Below are 24,012 nucleotides of genomic sequence, written 5' to 3'. Positions count from 1 at the left end.
TGATATACGAATGTATCTATCCTAAACGAATCTATCACTCTTCGTACTGATTTAGTGATACATTGGATTGAATTGAACGAAGCGAGTCACTCTGAGCAACAGTACAATGTCACTCACGGATTCGAAAGGATATAGAGATACAAAAGAGTGATACATATCCCAGTGATCAAAAGATACATATCAATCTTTTCTTTTCAATGATACGTTTTTCCCATGTCTAATTATTTACTCGTAAACAACCGACCACCAGCTGTGACAGTCGAACGAAAACCGCGAAAATTGACATTAACATTTGAATTTTGACACTGACATTGATAGTCGTGGATTCGTTCAGAAGTTCAATATTTTGGGTGTGTTTCTAGGCCAACTGTGAAACAAACTATAGGTAATATTGCGATGCAGACTTGCCTGCCTGAAACGAGTTTAAAGTCTCTGCACACAGCGGGCGCGGCGCGGCGGGACATGGGCGGGACGGGACGGCGACGCGACACTGAGCAGTTGTAATGTACTAGATATTATGGACGACACCACACAGAGCCGTCCCGCCCGACGTGACGGTAACCGCCGCGCCGAGCGTTAATACAAGTCACGTATACAACACACACGAATACAGGCGGGACGGGACGTGCTCGCGCCCGCAGTGTGACCGATGCCGCCGCGCCAGCGCTGCGTCGCCGTCCCGTCCCGTCCCGCCGCGCCCGCTGTGTGCAGAGACCTTTAGTAAACAAATAAAAAAAACACTGTTGCATAATTTATTTATTGGCGAGTCAGACATAGCAATAATGTTGTCTAAACTTAATCTACGTAACTATAATTATATTTTGTTAAATATGGCTGTTGTGAAATAGGTAGATTAGCTTTGAACAATAATTAAGCTTATTTGCCCATCTTTTCGCTGCTTCATACGGCACCTCGCATTTTTATACAAATTGGTGGAATTCGTAAAAAAAAAGTGAGACAACCAACTGTACAGTGGCAAGATTTGAATTAGAAATAAAGTAATTTTAATAATACACACGTTTTATTGTCATTCTTACTATAACTTTCTTACAAACCTAAATATTTATTGTCATAAGCAACTGTGGACTTAAATGTATACTTAATGTATAATTAATTTATCTTATACCTAACTGAGCAGATATAGCACATTTTGCGCTGACCAATGTTTAATCTACTATTATAAAAACAAATGAGAAACGTTTAGCTAAATGTCCCAGCAACAAAAATTACAAATAGTCTCCAAAACTGTTATATTATAGTCAAATCTGAACTTAAAGATTTTTACATACATTAGATTCGAACAGAAAGCAAACATTATCAAGGACAAATCCCGTTACAATTCACTATCATAGTACCAGTCTTAAAGAAAAATAAAACAATACTATATTTATTAATCAAAATGCTTTTCGGCTAATATCTTTTTGATCCACGATAGATATTGGGCCGTGTCAGTGAACACTATGTACTCGTTGAGGTTACAAGTGTTGTCGCCGTTGGCTGCTCGAAGAGACACTGAGACTATGCCCCGGAGCCTCCACTTGCCTCCGTCTAGTAGATATAGGCCTCCGCCGGAGTCTCCTATGCAGGGGCCTGAGCCGTTTCTGTCTCCTGTGAACAAATGCAAATGGTTATCGGTTTGAATGTGCCTATGCCTAATTTTAAAATACCTAAGTATTTAAGTTTAAAATACCCGCCTCAGGACGCAGTACCTATTTTCGACATTTTGTGTTTTAAAAGGAGTGGAATTTCTCCAAATTGCGGTATTGTAGAAGCACATTGTCTGGTGTCGTACCATATAAAACAAACCCAGAATATTGCATGTAAGACTTAATATTTTGATGTCGGTGGTATGGCATTAAGGCAACTGAGAAACTCCCAAAATAACAAAATAATCATTGTTACACTTGCACTTGCAAAACATTGTCGATCTTAAATATACCTTAGCTACGTCTACATAAGAGCTATTCCTGAATACATACCAGCACAGAGCGTGGTGTCGTAGGTGATCTTGTGGAAGTCAGGCTTGCTGGCTCGGCAGTCCTTGGTGCTGACGATGGGGATGCGCACCATGTGAGGCTCGCCTTGCTTGCCCACGCCGCCCACTCCTTGGTCACCCCAACCGGCCACCTGGAAGTAGAAACCATTGTTATATTCGAAAGAAAGAATTTCCCTCAAGGTTTGATCAGTTCTAATTTTTGGCTAATCCTTATTGAAGACAATTAAGCAATTAAGTACTATTCTAAAATCACGGGCATCGTTCTTTATATGGCCAAAAGGCAAAGTTTAAATATTGCAATTTGCAATGCGAAAGGAAGGGTGTTCCTGGAGGTATTCAGCAAGCCTAGCAACAGTGATTGAACCAGATCTCAAAACACTATGATGTATGGATAGATGGCCGAAGAGCGCTGACAAATACCTTCAGGAACATGCTGGGTTTTAGTCATAAGAGTCAGAGGCGTAATTTGATGATTTCCCATTAAAAAAGGTCTATTGGTTACTCACAATTCCAGTAGCTCCAACGACACGTGATTGATCAGTGTCGTCTCCCCACAGACAAGCTGGTCGGATGTACGTGTTGAACGTCACGCGCTTGTTCATCGTGGCGATGAGGATGTCATCTGAAATTACAATTATAGTTCGGCCATTCAGAGAATGCGTTCCTGACACGTCGCGATTGAACTGACGACGTAATAACATTCATTGATTATTGATATAATAATGTTGTTTTAATGCTCCTCAATTGTTAAAACGGTAAACAACCAGCAAAAATATTTTTATCGTAACTGCAACGCCATTGCAAAGTTACGTCGTCAGTTCAATCGCGACGTGTCAGGAACGCATTCTCTGAATGGCCGAACTATAATATAGTTTAACACCTTGTTGCACCGTTTATCTATCACGATAACCAATAGCGATATGGTGCAAGGCATTGTAAGCCCGTGTCTCGTCAAAAATTATAGAAAGATCCTAATGAATGCCTATCTTCAAGCGAAAGTCCCGCTTGGCTTTTCATTAAATTTACCTTTAAAACAGTATGAGGGTTTTGCAGAGTGAGGTGTTAAACTTTGATTTAACATATGAGCAGCTAAAGTCTTGTTTGGGTTCAGGGCTAATACCTCTCTAATAATATGAAGAGGCTCATTCAATGAGGCATTATAAAGAATTCACGATTCACAGACACGATTGACAGAGGATCATCCAACGAGGGAACTCGACGTGTTCAAATCGATAACTCCTCTCAAACCATACTCACTTTGAAGCGTAGCAGGATTAAACGAGTCATGTATAGCGGCAGTCATGAGTGTCCTAGTGACCGTGATGTCATCGCTCCAGTCATTCAGGTTGTGTACTCCAACCTTGACTACTATGTCCTTCATGTGGGTGGACTCGCCACGACGCTGCATGCAGTGGGCAGCTGTGTAGACAAGAGAAAATGTTTAATAAAGAGCAGAAGATACCTGACCACGCATATTTTGCAGGATATATAAGAAAGGAGAATGAAATCATTATACTGGTCTCATCTCATCTATGTTCAGAAGCTTCGCGCTTCCATTGAAGGCTTTATCAAACTTTACCGATTATTGACTCGCTACTGCTATCCTCGGAGTGGTTCGAACTTTTCAAATTGTCAAACTGTAACTTGATCGAGATAGTCTCTCAATGATTGAAGTGGTGAATTCCTTGTGCTAGTAACCACCGTAATTGATCAGCTGGATGTCCTTAAATGTTTTGTTTTTTTTTTCGTATTTGCAACGTCGAGAACTTGACTTTAACGTATCAAAAAGAACGTACCTGTAAGAACATGACGATCAGACACAAGAGTTCCGCCACAAATGAACCTTAGAGTGGCTGCTTCACTCTTGTAGATAGCCACGAGCCACGGGATATCGCCCCTCGGGTATGACTGTCCGTTGTAGATCAGAGGCACTCTCTCGTTACCACCAGCCACTTCGCCGCAGCCATCCATTCTGGTTTGACCATTTGAGAAACGTTGGTCTGGGCTGTAAGTATAAAACAGATATTTATTAATAGAGGTGTAAAGCCATATCGGTGATCTTTTCAGTTTTAATACCGGCCCATTCAAGAAACGTTTATGTTACAAAGAAGAATTTACCTAAGTCTTTAGCGTCCCAGGGCAACGGAACTGACTTCTTTTTTTCGCTGTACAGCCACGATAGGTAAGCAAGAAGTTTCCTACTTTGAAGGATCCCTGCTTTATTTTTGCTAGGGGCCCCGAGCTTGCTCAATAGAACACCTCACCTGCTTTCTAGAGTAAAAGAAACAAACGTACATCAGATTCTCACCTGGTAACCATAGGCCTAGCCGTTGGAGACACGCGATCAGGACTATAGAAGTTATTATTATTGAACTCAGTAGGCCTCGTGGCAGGAGGCTCATAAGTCGGCCTCTTCGTCATTTGCTCGAACACAGGAGTATTAGGTCTGTAGGTGACTGGTCTTCGCGTCGTCACTTGGAATGGCACACTCTGCTCATATTGGTCGTAGACTGGTCTGTTGGACTGGAATACTTGTTGGGTAGGTGGCTGGTACTGCTGGGTTGATTGAGAAAATGGACTGGAGTTGTTTACCACGTAATACGGGGAGTTTCCTGGAAAGAGATTGTGGTGATTATTGTAGGAACGGATAAGCATCGTAGTATGGCATTCCCGACTATGTCGGGGTTGATCGAAAATACACAGGTAAAAACTTGTGTTTGAAAATACTGCACTGAATTAGTTTTGTTTTGACTAAACAAAAGCTATAAATTATGGGGAAAAATAGTCAAGTAAGGCTGAACAGTTTTTATTACATGTGACCTAGAGATGACTCACGTTTTGACCAGTGTGGTTCGAAGACCCAATTTATTATTGCAGTCTTTTTTTGGAAGCAATGCTTACCTACCTACCAATATGCTCTAACACCTGCACTCTTAAAGAGTTATAATAAGTACCTATAACGTCACACACGTGTGTGACAAAATATTGAGTTTCCAAAACAAGTTCTTCGCCGCCGATACACATCTTCTCATAATGTTCAACTGTGACACGTGGACACTACCTGTTGGACACTTGTCCCACGGTTTCACCCGTATCCCGAGGGAACATCTTCCCATACCCGAACAAAATATATCCTGCCTATGTTGCTCTGGGATAGTTTAACTATCCTACAGTGGAAGAATTTTTAAGTCGGTTCCCTAGTTCCGAAGCCTTTATAAGTGGCATAGAAGTACAGATAGAACTACTATGTCATGGTCAAATAATTAAAGACACCCCCAACTCGAACGGAAACAAATAGTTATGGTACAGACATGAGCTTAAGCATGGTATAAAATGTAATGTAATTATTATTAAAATAAACATTACATTGTGTTCTTTAAATTAAGGACAAAAAATATTTAATTACTTTCTTCAATACTTTAGATATAACGCTCTATGGTAACTGAACACTAACTTTTATAGCGGATACTTGGCTGGTCAGCTAATTAAAGACAGTAAAAGCCGAGATAAGAAAAAAAAACGAAAGATAGAAACAGTCACCACATTTTTTTTTAAGTGAGTAAAATTCTTTTGAGAACTCAAATTGGGTAATAAATTACGTTTTCTTCATTAAAATTATTCATTTTAGTCCAATCAATATGACAAAAACAAAACTTGCGGTGAGTAAAATATTTTAGACTTTTTTCATAAAGTTTTGTCATGCAGATTCATTCATACCACTTGAAGTATAATAAGAACATGGTAATAAATTTACTATTAAACACGCTTTATTAATTACACTTAAATAAAAAACAAGGTTTGGGAACAACTGAAAACGGACGCCAAGGAAAACTTGTCCGCAAACGGACTTTACAGTGGTGTTATAAGGAAGTAGAGATCCATTCATATTATTCGGTACCGTTTTTTTTTCGGAGTAATATGATGCTAAAAGGACGAAATTTGTGTCTGTAGAACTTTAAGATGACGGCCGGGTCGGGAAAACCTGAACCTGTATATCGGAATTGTTACTTTTGGAAAAGCACCGCATATCCATACCTACTGTAGTTGGCGTTTTCTATCAAAGGTGAAGGTTGCTCTGAACAAGTATTGAAAAATGATATGATGATGATTTTTTATCTGATAAAACAAAGGGATTTGATGAAGTCTATAAAAATAAATTGATTTTAGTCACCTCCAAAACATGTGATGGAACCAAAGTACACCAAGAAAGTTCTCAAACGTAGGAGGCGAAAATTTTATAATGTGGGGCTGCTCGCCACTATTTAGTGTAAGACCCTTCAGAAAGGTATTATCAAAAATACGCGAATTCAAGTTCTATATTATTTCAGAAATAAGCATATTTTTATAAGCTAAGCATAATTTACCGGTCATTAGAACTTTCCGGACTTTCCAAATTAGAAAAGTTCAGAAAAACACTGCAAGAGTAGTAAACATTACTCTTTGATCGGGCAACTTATGACGGTTTTGGTTTGGCCTATTGCAAATCCAACGAAACAAAAACTGGTAATACGCGGAAAATATCATGGCAATAAGTCGTACATGGATCATCGATCAATTTTACACAGATTTTTATTAATCATGGAAGAAAATTCCCTTAGCGACTTCTACAAAACTGACCGTTTGCTCGTTCAGGGATGTCGTACTGTTATTGAGGTAAAAGGAAATAAACCAAATCTAAATATTTATTGAAATGTTTAATTATAGTGTAGGGAATGTTAGTCTAGAAAGGCAACTTCGATAATATTAATAATTTGTATTTCTTCCTCTGAGCAAATGTAGTGTTTTTAATTAGATGGCCAGGCCTCGTTATGGATCATACCGCCCGAGATTCGGATAAAGCGAAAAAAAACTAGTCGCGGGGGATTATTGAATATAGTCATTGGTTTTAACATTTCACAAGGCCCTCTTGAATATTTTAAAATAGAAAAGAAAGTTTCAATGGCAATCTGAAAAAAGAAATACAGATGAAAAGTCCTGGTAAGTTAAGATTCCAACAGTGTCTTTAATTAGTTGACCATGACTGTATATCTATCTTACCAGTAGTCCATGTAGGATCAATATTATTGAAGGTATAGATATGAGCAGTGGCATCGTCATCATCTATCACATGGTCTGGAGGCCTCTGTGGTCTGTGCTGTGGCTGATGCTGGAAGTTGTTGTAGACCGGTCCATTGCCTTGCAGGAATGACGTGTGTTGAAGACTTAGGGTCGTGACGTACTGGTTCGGTCTGGGTATATCTGGAAAGTTCAGGGTTTTTGGATTAATATCTAGAGTCTATTAAACGTTGACGATCCCTTTACTATCCTATAATAATTAGCTTTGCACATGGAAGAAAGATGAAGTCTTCGTTTCGTCCCTCTTGGGGCCATTATTGGTCTTCCCTAGGTACAAATATGGTGGAGATGTTTTTGTTAGGATGGCTGACAAAAATGCTCCTAACATTGGCGCACATGTTGGAGCCAACATTTGGCTAACTGTGTTTACAAAATGTGGTAAAACCGATGAGATAAAGGTAGGACTTGCATACGTAACTGATTACCCACAACTCAAGGAAAAAGTCGGCGAAATTGTCACAGAACCGTTTGACGTCATATTTAACACAACCAGTTTTCGTTAGGTCGGTAGGGAATCGGGACCAAAACTGACGTTGGTTCCCTAATACGTATTTTAAATATCAATGCGTAATCAAATAAAAATCTTGACGTAAAAGGAAGTCATTAATGCTGTGTTCGTCTTTTCGTTTCCCTGTTTTATTTTACAGTTTGCAGGGTGACCGTTAATGTGTTAGTCATGGGTCTCTATTGAACTCTTTGCATGATCTGTTAAAAGTAAGTTTGGTAAAAAACAAAGTAACGTTGAAAACGTTAAAAGCTAAACTGGGAAAACCAAATGTCTAACCACAATTAAATGACGGTAAAATACCTACAATCTCCGTGACATTTTCTTACTAGGTACATAGGTATGAAGCTGTTTGCTGTTTCAATAAATTGTCATTGCTCGCGATTTTAAGCATTCCAAGGATGCCATGCATGCCTATTTACTTACTTCTCACGTCCGTTCCTAAAAAGCCTTCCTCTATAAATGGGTTATCTTATCTTTCATTGAAAGAATGTTCAGCTTTATAATACCAGTAAACATCATTGTAATAATGTGCTTTATAAGTAGGTAAATATAATTAGATAATCACCTCCAGGCCCATAGCACACGACATCACCATTCACAGTGAGTGCAGTCAGCTTTGGCAGCGGAGAAGTCACGGGGAAATGCACCATGTAGCTCACAGCCTGACCCTGGTTATACTTCTGCAGGAGGTGGGTGCTGTCCAGCGCTTCTAAACGGCCTACGTAATTCTGGAAAAAGAAATTAGAATCTTATTTTGGAGCTAAAGAGCTGTCAGCAAAACTCGGTGAGAGCCCTAAGGACGACAACCGAGTCTCCGGGTCTGTTCGAAAGAGTGATCGTGCCCTGGGACACAAAGCGCTCCAAAAAGAATAGAGGTGTAGCTGGGAAATGTCTGAAACACCCTGCAAAACAAGGGGTAGATACCTAGTTGACAGGTTGGATAACAAAACGTTGCTGGGGAGTTTGTTGCGCCACTTCTTCTTCCCAGCAAAAACACATAGAAAGTGGTAAAGGGTGGACGCTTTGGGGGCTGTCTTTTGTAAACTGTCGTTCGAGTGCTGTTTTGCAGCCAAGTTTGAATAAACGAAATTTGATTGGATTTAAAAAAAAAAACAAGTAAAGCTAAGCGTGTGCGACACTGCAAGAAAACTAAGAAACGAATAGAATAAACTTATATTAAATTAAGCATAATCATAAAGAAGGTAAGTACTACTTATTTATTTGTGTTATAATTCTATGTACCTATCTATTTTATGTACCTAAGTACCTACTTGCATCACAATACATTTAAAGCTTAAGGATAAATTGATATTGTTTTTATTCATGCAGTTAATGAGTTATCTAATGCTTAGGTGTGTTTACATAGGTATTGTGACTTAGTAAATGTTTTATATGAAACTTGCGACCCGCTCCGGCTTCGCACGGGATAACAGTATGTCCCCACTATTTAATGTATGTTATTATACATATAAACCTTCCTCTTTAATCATTCTATCTATAAAAAAACCGCATGAAAATCGGTTGCGAAGTTTTGAAGATTTAAGCGTACAAAGGGACATAGGGACAGAAAAAAACTACTTTGTTTTATACTATGTAGTGATACGTAGGTAAAGTTTAAACTTCATTTATAAAGGGGTATTTAATTTACCCGCTGTTTCACCCGCGTCCCGTAGCCGGATGGTGAAAAAAGCTCATATTATGTCCTTGTCCCGGGTCAATTCTCCCCTCTAATTTTCAACTTAAACGGTCCCGAATTATAAGTACCTAGTGTAACTAACCCTTTTTATACTTATAATAGAAATTATATAATACGCGTAAAAACTTATTCAAAGGTGGATTATTGATTCGAAATCCAAATTCGATTTAATAATTCAATTCCGACTCGAATCTCATCAACTCTTAATAAATTAATTACATAAGATTTTCAAGGAAACAAGCGGTTGACTATTACAATAATAGTTAAACTTCAAGTTTAATTACCTATTTTAAAGCAAATGCAAAATTCAAAGATCCTGAGGGGATTTCCTGCTTTTTTCGTGCGTTCAGTACCTATCTAGTTACATCTTAATATAACACAAAAATCTACCTTCTATTTATTTTCTTTTTGTGTTATTTTTATTACGGGTCGGTGCAACACGTCTTCTTCTCTGATACCCTCCTATCTGTCTAACGTATCTCATAAGTTTTGCACCCATATCATCTTTCACACTGCCATCGTTTCTATGGTCGTCATTCTATATAAATGCATGTATCTATAACATGCATTATAAAGTTGTTAGTTTAAACACGCTAATCTCAGGATCTGAGGAGGGCAGGCCACTTAAATCCCACGGGACGGATGCATGGGTGAAACTGCTTGTGGAAGGCTAGGTACTTGTTTTATAATATTTAGATCGTTAACTGACTGACTGTTAAAGTACAAATTAAAGATTTTCAGATTATTTTCCGCGGCATTTTAACTGCAAAAGCTCTAAATTACACGCAAAAATGTTGTTCGCGCTTTTACTACCTACCACAGACAAGATTTATCTATGAAGGTACGCTGATAGGGCTACCTTCTGCTGCATAAGTGTTTTATTTTTAATTTGGTCAGTGAAATCTATAGTTAATAGAAACAGGCGACTTGAGAACCTCCTTTTTTTGAAGTCGGTTAATAATGTAATTGCTTCTTTATCCAACTACTGTAAATGTAATGTAATGAGTTCGTTTTAAAAACCAATTACCTATAATTTGCACTCCACTCAATAAAATAAAATAAGTTTGTGCATTTTTCTCAGAAAGCGGTAAACGCCAGTTTTTATTTTTGTCATCTTTTTATTGAAGATCATTTAGTTATGATTTCGATATCAGGCAGCATTTTATAGTTCCAAAAATGTGTGTTTTACCTCTTCAGCGGCATTTTAGCTTATATTTTAGGAAATATAAGTTGTAACTGTATTTTTTATTATTATCACGGATTTAGCATCCGCAATTTCCGTCCTTATAAATTATCGGATATACGGTTAATATAATGTCGGCAATAAAAAATAAAGGGTCCGATTTTTTACCAAATTCTTTGCAGCCACTGGGTTACCATGTTATAAAAGGCATTATTAATGGCCATAAATTGCAAAGCTCTTTGCTTGAGTTGAACAAATGAACACTCATTGAATGGACGTTAAAATAAATAAAAAAAGGTTCATTTGTATGTTTCTTTTATTGATTTGTTAAGATTGAAGATAAATACTCCTTTCAGTAGCGACCAGGTAACCTAAGTCCCAACCTCCTTTGTATTCCAAGGTACGAGAGGATCCGTTACGACCACAAAAAATGTGCCAACGGCGCTATTTATCCTTGACAGCCCTGCAAGTTCAAGTTGATTTCAAGTTCCCATAAAAGGTAACTCCCAGTAACTACATAACTTATGTTCCCATCAACCGTCTACATTAATCTTCGAAGTTTACCGGTGATGCAAACAGGTTGTATTTACTTACTTATATTGCAGTTTGCGGTACACTAAGAAAGCAATGAGGAAAATTGTGCAGTTAATGTTTGAAAGCTTGAGAAAAGTACCTACATTGATATATGAGTTGTTTGAAGGAAGGTTTCTTGCTTACTTTGTTAGTTTTAAGTTTTTTTTAATGTATTTAAATATAGATTTAGTTTTTTTTTTAAGATAATGTAAATGTTGAAAATGTAAATAAATATGTACAGGCTAGCTTACTTATTTCTTTGTAATTATTGTAAGGAACAAAATTGTGCCATTAGTTTACTAAGCATTTGCCGTTCCCGCTATTTCACGCGAGTCTGGTAGGAACTGTTTTGTGCATCCGAATAAGACCTTCCTTGCTAAATGGACCAACTAATAACAAAGTAATAAACTAGTAACAAAGTAGTCACTGTAAGTACAGAAAAACGAACTGTTCAGCTTTATATTAGCAATTATTATGATTTACCTTCTTAATAAAGGGAGGGCTAGGAATTCGGGTTGCGGTCTGCGTACCTGAGTAGGTAAGTAAGTACCAGGAATTGATGATTTAAGAGGTGTCATTTCTCAAAATCGTGTCTTCGAGCATTGACTTAAGAAGTACACAACAAAAGTCATCCTGCTCAATCCATCAAGCTCAGCAATTATGAGGTCATGGTAAACTCCGTAGCTGGTTTTAGGTCCATATACCTAGTTTCGGCGGCGTGTTCTGTTCCACACTCTCGTCAAAGAGCAGTCAGCAAAGCAAAGAAAAACTAGGAACTATGCAGCAAACTCCGCTAGTAGAGAAGTTCCCTTAGGGCCGGAGCATGAAGAACCAAATGACTTGGAGGAGCCATATCGGAAAATCGCCTAAAAAAGTAGCGCGTGAAAATACGGGTGAGTGGGGGGTGAGGAACGTTAAGTACTGTTTTCACCCCTATACGCTTTTGGACCCGAAAATACCAAAAATCGTTCGTTGTCAGATGTCTCAAGGAGCCTCGTTAGTTTACGCGTAACTGATCGTTCCCATAGGCCGTTACTGCGAGATAGTTCGAAAGAGCTACCTCGGCCCTGGTACACAAATGTACTAGGAAACGGTATCTCACTATTGAAGCAAGTATGCGAAATAACATGTTTTTCTCAATAAATCTTGTAGCCAACGAAATAAATTAAATACTTCTTCATCTGATGACCTTTTGCGTACTAGCTTGTCCGGTAATATACCTCGAAAGACCTTGATATATATCAATGTGTCATCTTTTGGCACCAAAAAGTATTTACGTAGATAGATAGAGTTACGTTATGATGTTTTTGGATTTTCCTAAACAGTTAATGTAGGTAGGTCAGTGATTAATAAAGAGCTTTTCCGATCTTGTGACATAAACTGTTGTTATGTAGGTCAGTTACCTTTCTTCACAAGATTTTTTAGGGTAACTGATGTTTTTCCTTACTCCGTCTCTCCTTTTCGCGTTTAGCTAGTAGCCTCGGCGCATCGGTAACGGCTCAGCCGTTTTAGGCGATTATCACACGGTATCGCGCACCGCTACGGAGGGCGGTGGCGCTCGAACAAAAGAGCACCGCTCGAACGCGCGGTCAGGCGGTGTAGTTGCCGCGTGTAAGGCATCAACGGATTTAATACAGCGACATAAGATCCGCTTTTCACCGCCTACCGCGGCGGTGCGCGGTGCCGTGTGTTAATCGCCTTAAAGTTATTAACTGTTTTGTTATTTAAGTTTTTTTTGCTTCGCTAGTACAAATAAGGATAACCTACCTAAATGTTAAATGCTACTTTAAGTAAATCATATTACCAACTACACTAGTTTCTGCGAAAGTGTTATGCAATCACGACTCTTTGAGTAAGTCTAAACCACATTTTAGCCTTAGGTAGCTAGCTATATAAGATGACATTGTACCGTGTTTTGGCAAAGTTCCAGTTAAGTTAGGACTAAGTGTTCCGAACTAGTGTTCCCTTACTTGACTGTAAACTCGTGTTGGGCGACAAAATACTTAACGCATTATGTATATGTGACCGGTCATCCTTTATCATACGTTAAATAATGTGTATCTTGCACGTGGGCGTGATTTTAATGATCATATTGTCTTCAAAATAAATGACCTGTCCTGGAGGTATCCGCTAAAAAGAAAAAGCATTTTGGGACATAAAACTTCATAATAATAAAATCCTTTGAATCAATGTGGTTCCAAAAACCACGAGTAGGTACCTATATTATGTATTTTTTTAATATCCTGTAAAATTTACCACTGAAAATATTGCCCAAAATTCTCCACTGAAAATGATGCCCCAAGCCCCCAACCCCAATTCGTCTAGCTACCATAATAAGTAATTCGGAATTGTCAACCATTTCACTCTTGTGGTATTTTTGGGCTGTATTACTTATTTAATATTTTTGTGCAAATTACCTTAGGGAGATAAGTTTACGTAACTACTGCTTTTTCGTATCCGTACCTATTAAATAGGTAACAATTTGACTTAGGTACTAACTATTCTCGGTTACCTGTACTTTTGAAGGGCAAATGAACAATATGTCAGAATCTGTTACATACCTAGGTACTTTATAATTTTTCATACAATGGCGGAAAACCGCATTATGCTGTCAAAGATTGTAAAGTTAGTTATTTATAGGTACTTACAAGTTAAAAGGGAAAAGTAACGTTTAAAACTTTCTTTGAAAAAAACCGTATTTCAGGTAACAGGAAGGATACAGGCAAAGGATAAGGTACGACATACCCGATATATTAAGTTAGGTACTTACGTAGGTATTGTATTTTGTCACTGTTATCAATTAACTTATTTTTTAAAGTTTTAAAAGATGTTTTCTCTCACTCTTCTCTCCTTTGACGGTAATAAGCTGAGTCTGACTCACCAATTATTAAATGATCATTAATTTGTGACCTTCAAAAAAGATAACTGTGACAATTTGACACCTTTTCCTTTTTCGAAAAATTAATCACAACGGCTCGGCAGAATTTTGAATGTTCATTAAAAATCCTTCTAAAGTTTCTTCGATTAGTTTTTTAAAAAACATTCGTAGGTACAGTAAGCTGCACATTAGTGGTAACTGTCATGCACCTTAACTCGACAGTAATAAGTATGATTTTCCTATAAAACTATTACCACTGACCTGAAGGTGACTGTACCTGCCAACATCGAAAACGAAATAAAAATATTATGAAAAGTTATTTCCTTTCCTCGAATTACTTTCCTTTTAATCATCAGTTAGGTATGAGGATACCTATAGTAAAATTACTAAATAATTTGTAAAAATGTTAAAGCTAATATCGGCTGCTTTAAGAAAGCGTCATCTTTGTCGTCTTTTTAAGTAGGTATTTATTTTGTTCGTCAGGGGAAAGTAGTACGAGTTGATGCCCCAAGGTAGGTATAAGCTTAATATAACTTATAAGTAAATAGAAATTATTTGGAATTTGTAGAGTGGAAATGGGAGCCTTTATCGCAAGCAGTTACTTTATATTTCGACGCCGACGGAGAATCTAAAAGAGGCGGAGTTAAACTGAGAGAACACACACACGAGCAGCCCGTAAATTAATTAAAATACCAAATATATCATGCACATGCAGACAAGGCATTTAAAATGAACACAAATCAGTTTAGACAATCTTGGTAGCGCTGCCTGCAATATTCTTAAGAAGGATGTAAGTAGTATTAAAATGGTCCTATAATTTTGAACATAACTCTCGATATTCACATACATTACACTACAGATAAATCGTATATTCTTATTATCATATATACATATTTATTTCAAACCTCATGCAAGTAAGTAAGTGTTACATAGGTACTTCACACATCATTGAGCAAACGTGGGTCATCCCATTGATTACTCATTATTTACAAATATTATATGTGTGTAACACACCTATATTCAAGTTATGAATACGGCAAATAACATCGACAACTGCAGTTCCTTGACATTCATACCTTTTTTTTGGTAGGAAATCATCAAATGACTTCTCCCGCTGTGGGTGCAGCGCTAGGGGGTGTCAGACTCCGACTAAAACCCCTCATGTTCCTTCTTAAGCCCTTTATGTACCAGGCCGCGGTAATTCTTTCGAACAATCCTGCAGCCCTGATATTCATACCTTCGTCAAAGAATGAATATTTGAAATTATATCACTGTAAAGTTAGTCAGTTTATTAAATAGGTAGCCTTGTTAGTACTTTTTGGCAACGTCATTGATATTTTGAAATTCGAATGACTTGCATTTAGCCTTTTCCTTAAATCTTTTCCCGGTCGAGGCAAAGCCGGTGCAGGGTTCCGTTTTATAAAATAACTTTTTGCAGTTATTAAGTCGCCACTTAAATAATTATATTATCGTTTATTAAACCAATCTTTGTTTAGGTTCAAACAAAAGAGTGCCTAAAACAATTTGTTTTAATTTCGATACATATCGTTACTTATATTTTTTTAATCCGATCTTCTTGAATTTGGAATACGTACCTAAAAACGCACCGCCATTTTTTTGTTTTTTTTTTTCTTATGACCTCGTGTGGTGACTACCATAGATGTAATTATATTAAACAAGATTGCGTACGATCAAAATATATATTTACGAAAATGTACTCTATTCCAACGCAATAATGTACTAAATTGGTTGCATAATACACAGAGGCAAATCCGAGCCGAGAAGGATAGTTCGAACGGAGGCTGTTTGTCTCTTTCTAACACCTTGCCAGCATAAAAAAATGTTGTGAGCAAAAGTTTTGTCTTCCCAAAAAACAATTGAATCACATAAAATTTTTATCTTATTTGAACAATTGTAAGTCAACATATTAATAACAATCGCATTGATTTCTTCGTATTTATTATTAAAACATAAACAACATAAATTTTTATTTTGTTTTTTTTTTTTTTTTTTCTAGCGGTAACCCTGAACATTCTTGGCGCGTAATCAGCATTTAAAATTTTGTTTATATTTTTTGTATTAAATCAATTTAAACTATTTAAATGGTGAAAAAGTGTTGCGTTTATACTTGTAAAAGTGAATCCTATGGTGGTTGCAATATATCGTTCCATAGGTAAGCTAATAATAACATTTTCGTAAACCAAACAACTAGGGTGCCCATGAATTCTTGTAACGAGTCAAAATATGGGTGATGGATTTTAAAACTGTTGTACTATTGTTATAGCTTCCCAAAAAAAGAAAAAAGGCGACATAAATGGCTCAGCAGTCTATATATGAAGTAGAAATACAAAAAAAAACAGTCTTCACTTCGAATCTTCCTGCTTTTATACTGCTTATTCCCGCTAATTATTAAAAGCCTTTATTAGTATCTTAAGGTCACAAACTGCGTAAGTTAAAACTTCAATACCAATCTGTGTTTAATAATCTTAGCAAATTCGGATTTGTCTCACATAGCTTAATCTCATAGTCACCCTATTAGAAAGGGACAGACAGCCTCCGTACTAACTGTTTCACTCGGCTCGTTTTTTGGGTTTATATGCGCAGTCCTGTTTACTAATATTATGTCTATGGAACGGAGGCCGTTTGTCTCTTTCTAACACCTTGCCAGCATAAAAAAATGTTATGATCAACAGTTTTGTCTACCAAAAAAAACAATTGAATCACTTATATTTTTATCTTATTTTAACAATTGTAAGTCAACAAATTAATAACAATCGCAATAATTTATTCGCATTTATTCTTAAAACATAAAGAACATAAATTTTTATTTTGCTTTTTTTAATATGTAGTGGTAACCCTGAACATTCTTGGACATATTCAGCATTAAAAATTTTGTTTATATTTTTTTTATTTAATCAGTTTAAACTATTAAAATAGTGAAAAAGTGTTGCGTTTATACTTGTAAAAGTGAATTCTACGGTGGTTGCAATATATCGTTCAACAGGTTAGCTAATAATAACATTTTCGTGAATCAAACAACTAGGGTGCCCATAAATTCTTGTAATGAGTCAAAATATGGGTGATGGATTCTAAAACTGTTGTACTATTATTATAGCTTCCCAAAAAATGAAGAAAGGCGACATAAATGGCTCAGCAGTCTATATGTGAAGCAAAAATACAAAAAAATCAGTCTTCACTTCGAATCTTCCTACTGTTATACTGCTTATTCCCGCTTATTATTAAAAGCCTATATTAATATCTTAAGGTAACAAACTGCGTAAGTTAAAACTTCAATATCAATCTGTGTTTAATAATCTTATCAAATTCGGATTTGTCTCACATAGCTTAATCTTATGGTCACCCTATTAGAAAGGGACAGACGGCCTCCGTACTAACTGTTTCACTCGGCTCGTTTTTTGGGTACAGGTGCGCAGTCCTGTTTACTATATTATGTCTATGGTGACTACAATAACGCGGTAAGTATTTGCAACAACGTATGAAAAAAGTCAGTTACAAGGAAAACCTTTTTACGGATAAAGGCTCGAGCAGACCGGATGCGTATGCGTAACCACGCGCGTAGTCACGCGCGTAGTTACGGCGTAACCATGAGTTGTAATGTATGGAAATGTATGAGACAGGCCACACCGCTTGCGTAACGTAGACACGCGCGTCGTTACGCAAGCGGTGTGGCCTGTCTCATACATTTCCATACATTACAACTCATGGTTACGCCGTAACTACGCGCGTGACTACGCGCGTGGTTACGCATACGCATCCGGTCTGCTCGAGCCTTAAATACAATAGGAACCGTTTTTTGTTAGATGTATATTCGTGATACTCAGTTTTTTACTGTTATTCGGGATATATCGATTAATTATCTAATGACAGTAGCTGGAAATATTTGTTTTTATCTCACAAAAACAAAACATTTTTGAGAAACATGTTACTCTATGATTTGAATGAGGGTTTTCGATACTTTTTCTGCCGCCAGGCGGCGCTTCGTATGCGTCAGGTCCAAACAGCTGTCAAATAGTATGGAATTGTAGGGTCCGAACTTATTGTTTATTGAAATTCTGTTATATTGGAAGTGTTATTGATTTTATTATGGACTACGGTCAGAATAAGGTTTCCGAACTAAAAATTGAGCTAAGAGAGAGGGTGCAAAAGTCACTGGTACTAAGGAAAAGCTTGTTGAAAAATTTGTTAACACAATATGATTTAGTTTTTCGTTCACTATTCATAGTAAAGATAAGCACTTTGACAGTTACCTGGACCTGACGACTCGGTGCTGCCACCTCGTGGACGCCATTTTAGAAAACCCTCATTAAACTCTGAGTTCAATTAAGCTAGTCAATTATGGTCAATAGTCTTGGTGGCAATGCGAGGGAGAAGATAAGTTTCCTTAATTTAAAAGATTTTATAACTGCCCCAACTTTCAAAATCCTTTCAAAAACGGGTTCTTAAGATAGCGTTAACACCTTCATATTTCAATTTATTTACTTATGTGCTCAGCATAAAAGCCGTTAGGTAGTTAAGGTTGTTGTACCTACCTGTGCTACCTATATTGTAATGTAGGTATTATAACTATCAATAGTAGTGGTATAGGCCTATGACCCTCGTCCCTAGGGTCGATTCTCAAATCTAAGAAAGGACCCACCATTAAAAAAATTATGTGCAACGATGATGATGACGCGTTACAATATAAAGTTTAGCGAAAACCGATAAAATTAAACCCATATTGTTTGTCTTTTCTCGATTTCTATAAAGAATCGGTTATTCGTACTTCATAACAAAAAGTTTTTCACAAAAAAGTAATTTTCGACAGCGTGTTAGCCCGTCAAATTCATCAAAAGCCTTTTACCGCTTATTTGCATTTGCGGAATCTTATCGAATGAAAAATGATGTTTTACAAGCCTTACATGAGATACCTTGGAACTTAGAATTTAAGTATAAGTAATAAAACATGTCATGATACAAGCATTGTCTTTGAGGGATTTATCTTCGAAAGCATAAATCTTTTGGAAGTATAATCAGGATTTAGGCATAAGAGTTACTTAAATGAAATCACACACTCTTAAATAAGAATAACTATCTACTTAAATAAATCAAATCACTCATGAGGAGATTACAAGTTTTCTTAATGACAAATTCAATTGATTTCCCATATTTCTAACCAGAGCGGTTTGTCCCGCCCGTCGAGTGGAACCTAGGTACTCTGCGTACCCAGATTAATTGACCTTAATTTTTTTTTCTTGATAAATTACCAAGCTGTCACCGAAAAAATATTTCAAATCGCTCCAGTAGTTTTTGAGATTAGCTTTTTTGCACAATTAAATAATTATAAGCTTTATAATATTAGTTTGGATACTGATTTTCAAAAACGTTCCAGTGAAATGTTTGTTTGTTTAAATTTAAATTAAATGGAGATGTAATCCAAAATCAAAAACATTTTGATAAGAATCCGAAACGGGTTTAAGATCTCGTGACCAACATATTTTCTTCTTAAACTGTTTGAAACTAGATTTTCTACGTTAATTATTTTTTTTCGTTCATTGATCACGGAAGGTCGATTGCAAAAAAAAAAAGTGGAAGAACCGGTACTAGCTTCTGCTTAAGCAATTTTTTTTTCAAATTTTCTTATTTCTAGCATTTTTCTTTGAAAGCGTGTACACCTATATTTTGAATTAATTTATATTATCTGAATTTCTATTTACTTTGCTGCTAAATATTTAGCGCTCTTATAAATACCTAACATAGGTAATGATTTGTAATTCATGTTTGTAATAATGTGTTGATTAGTAGTAGGTATATATATTATATACCATGAAATAAACTACACCTTTAATATATTATGTTGAAGTAAACCACTTAATTCAAGTTTTTTTTTTTTATAATCTCTGTAGTGTTGATAGATTTTCTGCAATATAGAGATGATTAATTTACTTTTTAGCAGTGGCGTAGCGTGGGGGGGGCAGGGGGGGCAAATTCCCCGGGCGGCAGCTTTTAGGGGGCGGCAAAATTTAACCAATTAAAAAAAAATTGTTCGCAACTAGTATCTGCGCCGCTACATAAAACTGTCTAACAATAACAAAACATTAAACAAGAAAGTTGAAACTTTTTAAACTTAAAATTAATTATTGTTAAAATTTGGTACTTAAAACAAACGTGACACTACATTTTACGTAATTTTGGTTTTGAGCCTTAAATAAAAAATAATTAAAATTTCGCGCTCGCTTCGCTCGCGTATTCAGAAACAGTGTACGCTTATTTTTGCATCTGTCAACAAACAAAAAGTTAAGTACGTTTGGGCTAAATTTTACGTAATTTTTGTTTTAAGTCCGATAAAAATTTCGCGCTCGCTTCGCTCGCGTATTCAAAAACGATATGCACTTATGTTTGCATTTGTCAACAAACAAAAAGTTAAGTACGTTTGGGCTAAATTTTACGTAATTTTTGTTTTAAGTCCGATTAAAATTTCGCGCTCGCTTCGCTCGCCTATTTAAAAACGATATGCCCTTATTTTTGCATCTGTCAACAAACAAAAAGTTAAGTACGTTTGGGCTACATTTTACGTAATATTTGGTTTAAGTCCGATAAAAATTTCGCGCTCGCTTCGCTCGCGCATTTGGAAACTACATAGGCAAGTTTTTCTTTATTGCATTTGCTTACCTACACAACTGCCGACATGCGTTTAGCAGAGTGCTAATTTAGGTAAACCAATGAGGTGGTCCCTCATGACTAAAAGGTTAAGAACCACTGGTTTAGATAAACTTGAATGCTATAGGTAAGCAATACCTACCTAGATACAGGCCAAATTTCAAGCTTAGGTATAGTTCCATGGAAACTAGTTTAAGTCCGTAAATTAAATTAATTAGTTAAACAGTTTAAAGTAGCCCCGCTTTTAAATTATTTCAATTTCATATATACTTATAGGTACCTACTTCGCTAGCCTGCGTACCTAAAAGAATTTTAAAACCTTCAAGAAATCAAGTAACAAAGATATAAAATAGTCTACTTGCCCTTCTGCCGGGGCTGCGGGATGTTCGAAAGATTACCGCGGCTCTGGAACATAAAAGGCCTTCGACGGAACACGACGGTTTTTAGTCAGTAAGAGTCTGACACTCCCTCACCGCTGCTAACCCACAGCGGGAATGGTCATTTCATGATTTTTAACGTCGATACAAAAAAAAATCCCTTTTTTTGAAGTCGGTAAAAAATAACAAACGGCCAGTAACACTTGTTAAAAAAAATACACGGGAAGGGGCGGCAAAATCGACAACTGCCCCGGGCGGCAGATACCCACGCTACGCCACTGCTTTTTAGATACTTCTTTTATAATTTAATACTTTTTTGGCAAACTGACCAGCTGTCATTTGACATTTGAAACACGATACGATGTTGAAAACTTCTTATTTTGTAAATAATAAAATTTTTATTCTATTCTTATTGAAAATAGAAAATATAAATAAAGAATATACCTACATATAAAGCAAACAGTTATCCTAGATTCTGGCTGTATTGCACTCTGAAATCAGTCAATAATTTCTAAGTTCAGACGGAGATAAATCTGCATTATTGGCTAAGTAACAAGTACTTGCGAAAAAATATCGCATACTTTTATAATGAGCTCATGTACTATGAAACGATTAACGCATCATCTTCTCCCAAGCCTGATGCAGCTGAGTAGTGTTTTACAAGGAGCGACCTGCCCGATCTCCTCAACTCAGTTACCCGGGCAACCCATACCCCTTGGTAAGACTGGTGTCAGACTCACTGTATTCTGACTATCCGTAATAGGAACGGTATAACATTAATTAATAATCAGTATGTATTCGGAATTTCTCGGATTTCGTAGCTCTCTCGTAGTAGCGGAATACAGTTACAATAAACGCGTAGCGATTCGTAGCACTCACTGGTCTACGCAATAACGTGGTAAGTAAACAAAATATTTTTCTGTTTAATTTTAGTTTTTTTTTTTTTATAAATACAGTTTCAGTTATAAAGTAACGTAATAAAATATTTAATTGAATTGTTGTTGAACTTAATTAGGAAAACAAACACGCGCCTATTAGGAACCTAATTAATTTTTGGAATTTGTGTGTCAAAAACACGTTGATCTTGTTTCGGAGCCTGACAACCTTTTTCGTAAAGTGTATCATTTGATTTGATTTTTGTTTTGTAGTGTTAAAATCGGTGCCGATATTTGAAAAAAAAAGAATACCATCGACTAAGGTCAAGCATTTAAGATTACATTGAAACCTATCCTCTGTATCGAAAAAGGTTCCAGTCTAGTAATTGATACGAAGTACAATAAGCTACATAGTAAAAGGTGAAATTCAAAATACTCACACTAAATAATTGAGCAGCAACAGTAAAATTAATTCTAACTACTAAATTAGCCACAGGCTCCACTGGCCTCAAAACAATTTTCCCGTACACTTGATACCCATCACTTTCATAGTCAAAAATGCCAGGGCAAGGCGAACTCGAGTACTGGCCACACACAAATTCTAAACTTAAAACTAGAACACACAAGCACACGGAGTTTACATCCATTTTTTCAAATTTCGAATTAATGTTCGCATTTTGCGCTTCGAATTTTAAATCCTTCGCGACGTCGGTCCATGCGTCCGATTGGCCGAGGACTGGCTTTATTATCAAGATGGATGGCCAAACAGAACATTTCGCATTGTGGTCCGTCGACTTTTGAACTTTTTATTTTATTGTGGTTTGAAGAGGACAATTTGTACTTGGAACACGATCTGTGTTTCGCGTAGAAGGGAGAAAGTGCCAAGTTTTATGATGATATGACATTCTTTCGAAAAGGGTGCTTATAACTTCAACTTCTACAGATCAGTTGACCGTTTGAACCGACTTCCAAAAACATCGAATAGAACAAACGTTTTCTTCTTTCTTTCGTTTTAAATTGTTATTCTTGATTCAAAAGTAGATACGATTTCTTTTTACCGTATACTACCTATCTAGAGTGATTTTTTGGCGAATTTTGGAAAACCCTGGCTTCTGTCAACTACAGTTAGGTACTTTAAACAGCGAAAATACACAAAATCCCACAAGAAATAAATAAACACACAAGATTATAAAGTCTAAGTATACATTTATTTACTCAATAACTTGTTTTTAAGTAAAACATTTGTACCCGACAAGGTCGCTTTTGTCACAACGTAACATAGTCATTCAAGATTTTAAGCTTGACTCATTCTTAGTACTAATAAGGCCGAAGTTTACCGACAAAATAAACGGCAGATTTCTTAAAAAAACAAGTAATACAACAAACATGGCGACTTCCATCCAGAATTCCCGGTATTTACGATTGGATTTTCAAAAGGTATTTTTAAAGGGATGCTAAATATGAAAGGTTTGAAGGCGTAAAAATATTTTTTTATTTAGGTAGTTGTTTAATTTAGTACACACACATACAGTTTGACTGGAAAGAAAATAAATATGAGGGTAAATAATTAGTATGACTCATTCGCCGGGACCGTTCGGGGTCTTGCCGAGCTTACGGGGACATTGATGTTCGCCCCTTTCGATGTCCGCTACGGATTTGTACGTTAACTTCCAAAGTAGGTACCTAAACAGTTGTTTTAAGAAAAACGGACGTTTAAGTTCTCAGTGAACGTGGACCTAAGAACATCTGATTATACCGTGGATGAGACACGTGCTTTGCATACAAAAATCTTAAGAATTACTGCATAATATAGTAAAACTATGTATAAATGTAAAAGTTGGTACCTATTTTACCTATAAACCTAGGTATAATACTTCGTGGCTTCATAGTATGTAGCTGAATAAAAATATTGCTAGACTTAGCGATACGTGCCCTCTACCTCTGCCTTCCTTGGTAGGTGCGGTTGGTACCGCAAAATATACCTAAGTAGTTATAAATTGTGCCCTTTGCACATAAATATAGGTTTCTCTAAAATAATTAAAGGGTTGGTAATTAGTGACCGATACTTGAGTAGGTAGTTCTGCTCTTGGTTACAAACAACTTCCCCAAAGAAACTTATTTTTTATTCTCATCAGTTAATCACGATAGCAAAAC

The 24,012-nt window shown here is 36.6% G+C and overlaps 1 protein-coding gene across 1 annotated transcript; it reads right to left on the bottom strand.

The window, feature by feature from the left end:
• Positions 1-741: 741 nt before the first annotated feature.
• Positions 742-22,668, bottom strand: LOC124639492 (serine protease gd-like). Its single transcript, XM_047176880.1, has 9 exons — positions 22,299-22,668; positions 8,185-8,347; positions 7,034-7,234; positions 4,305-4,608; positions 3,793-4,001; positions 3,254-3,415; positions 2,503-2,618; positions 1,980-2,127; positions 742-1,608 (listed from the first exon to the last, which is right to left on the bottom strand). Exons 1-9 carry the CDS (start codon positions 22,503-22,505, stop codon positions 1,391-1,393), a joined length of 1,728 nt encoding a protein of 575 aa, XP_047032836.1. The 5' UTR covers positions 22,506-22,668; the 3' UTR covers positions 742-1,390.
• Positions 22,669-24,012: the final 1,344 nt, after the last annotated feature.

Source organism: Helicoverpa zea, chromosome 19 (genome assembly GCF_022581195.2).
Source record: "Helicoverpa zea isolate HzStark_Cry1AcR chromosome 19, ilHelZeax1.1, whole genome shotgun sequence".
NCBI lineage: Eukaryota > Metazoa > Arthropoda > Insecta > Lepidoptera > Noctuidae > Helicoverpa > Helicoverpa zea.
The sequence above is the reverse complement of the archived record's forward strand: the minus strand, read 5'-3'. Positions and strand labels throughout refer to the sequence as shown.

Bases quoted from the DNA above. Each gene is read 5' to 3' on its own strand.
- LOC124639492 (XM_047176880.1), bottom strand. From the start codon at position 22,505: ATGGATGTAAACTCCGTGTGCTTGTGTGTTCTAGTTTTAAGTTTAGAA. The intron at 7,235-8,184 runs GTGATTATCTAA...TGAACTTTCCAG, and splicing joins CGTGTGCTATGGGCCTGGAG to ATATACCCAGACCGAACCAG. The intron at 4,002-4,304 runs GTGAGAATCTGA...TTATACTTACAG, and splicing joins GCTAGGCCTATGGTTACCAG to CCCAGACCAACGTTTCTCAA.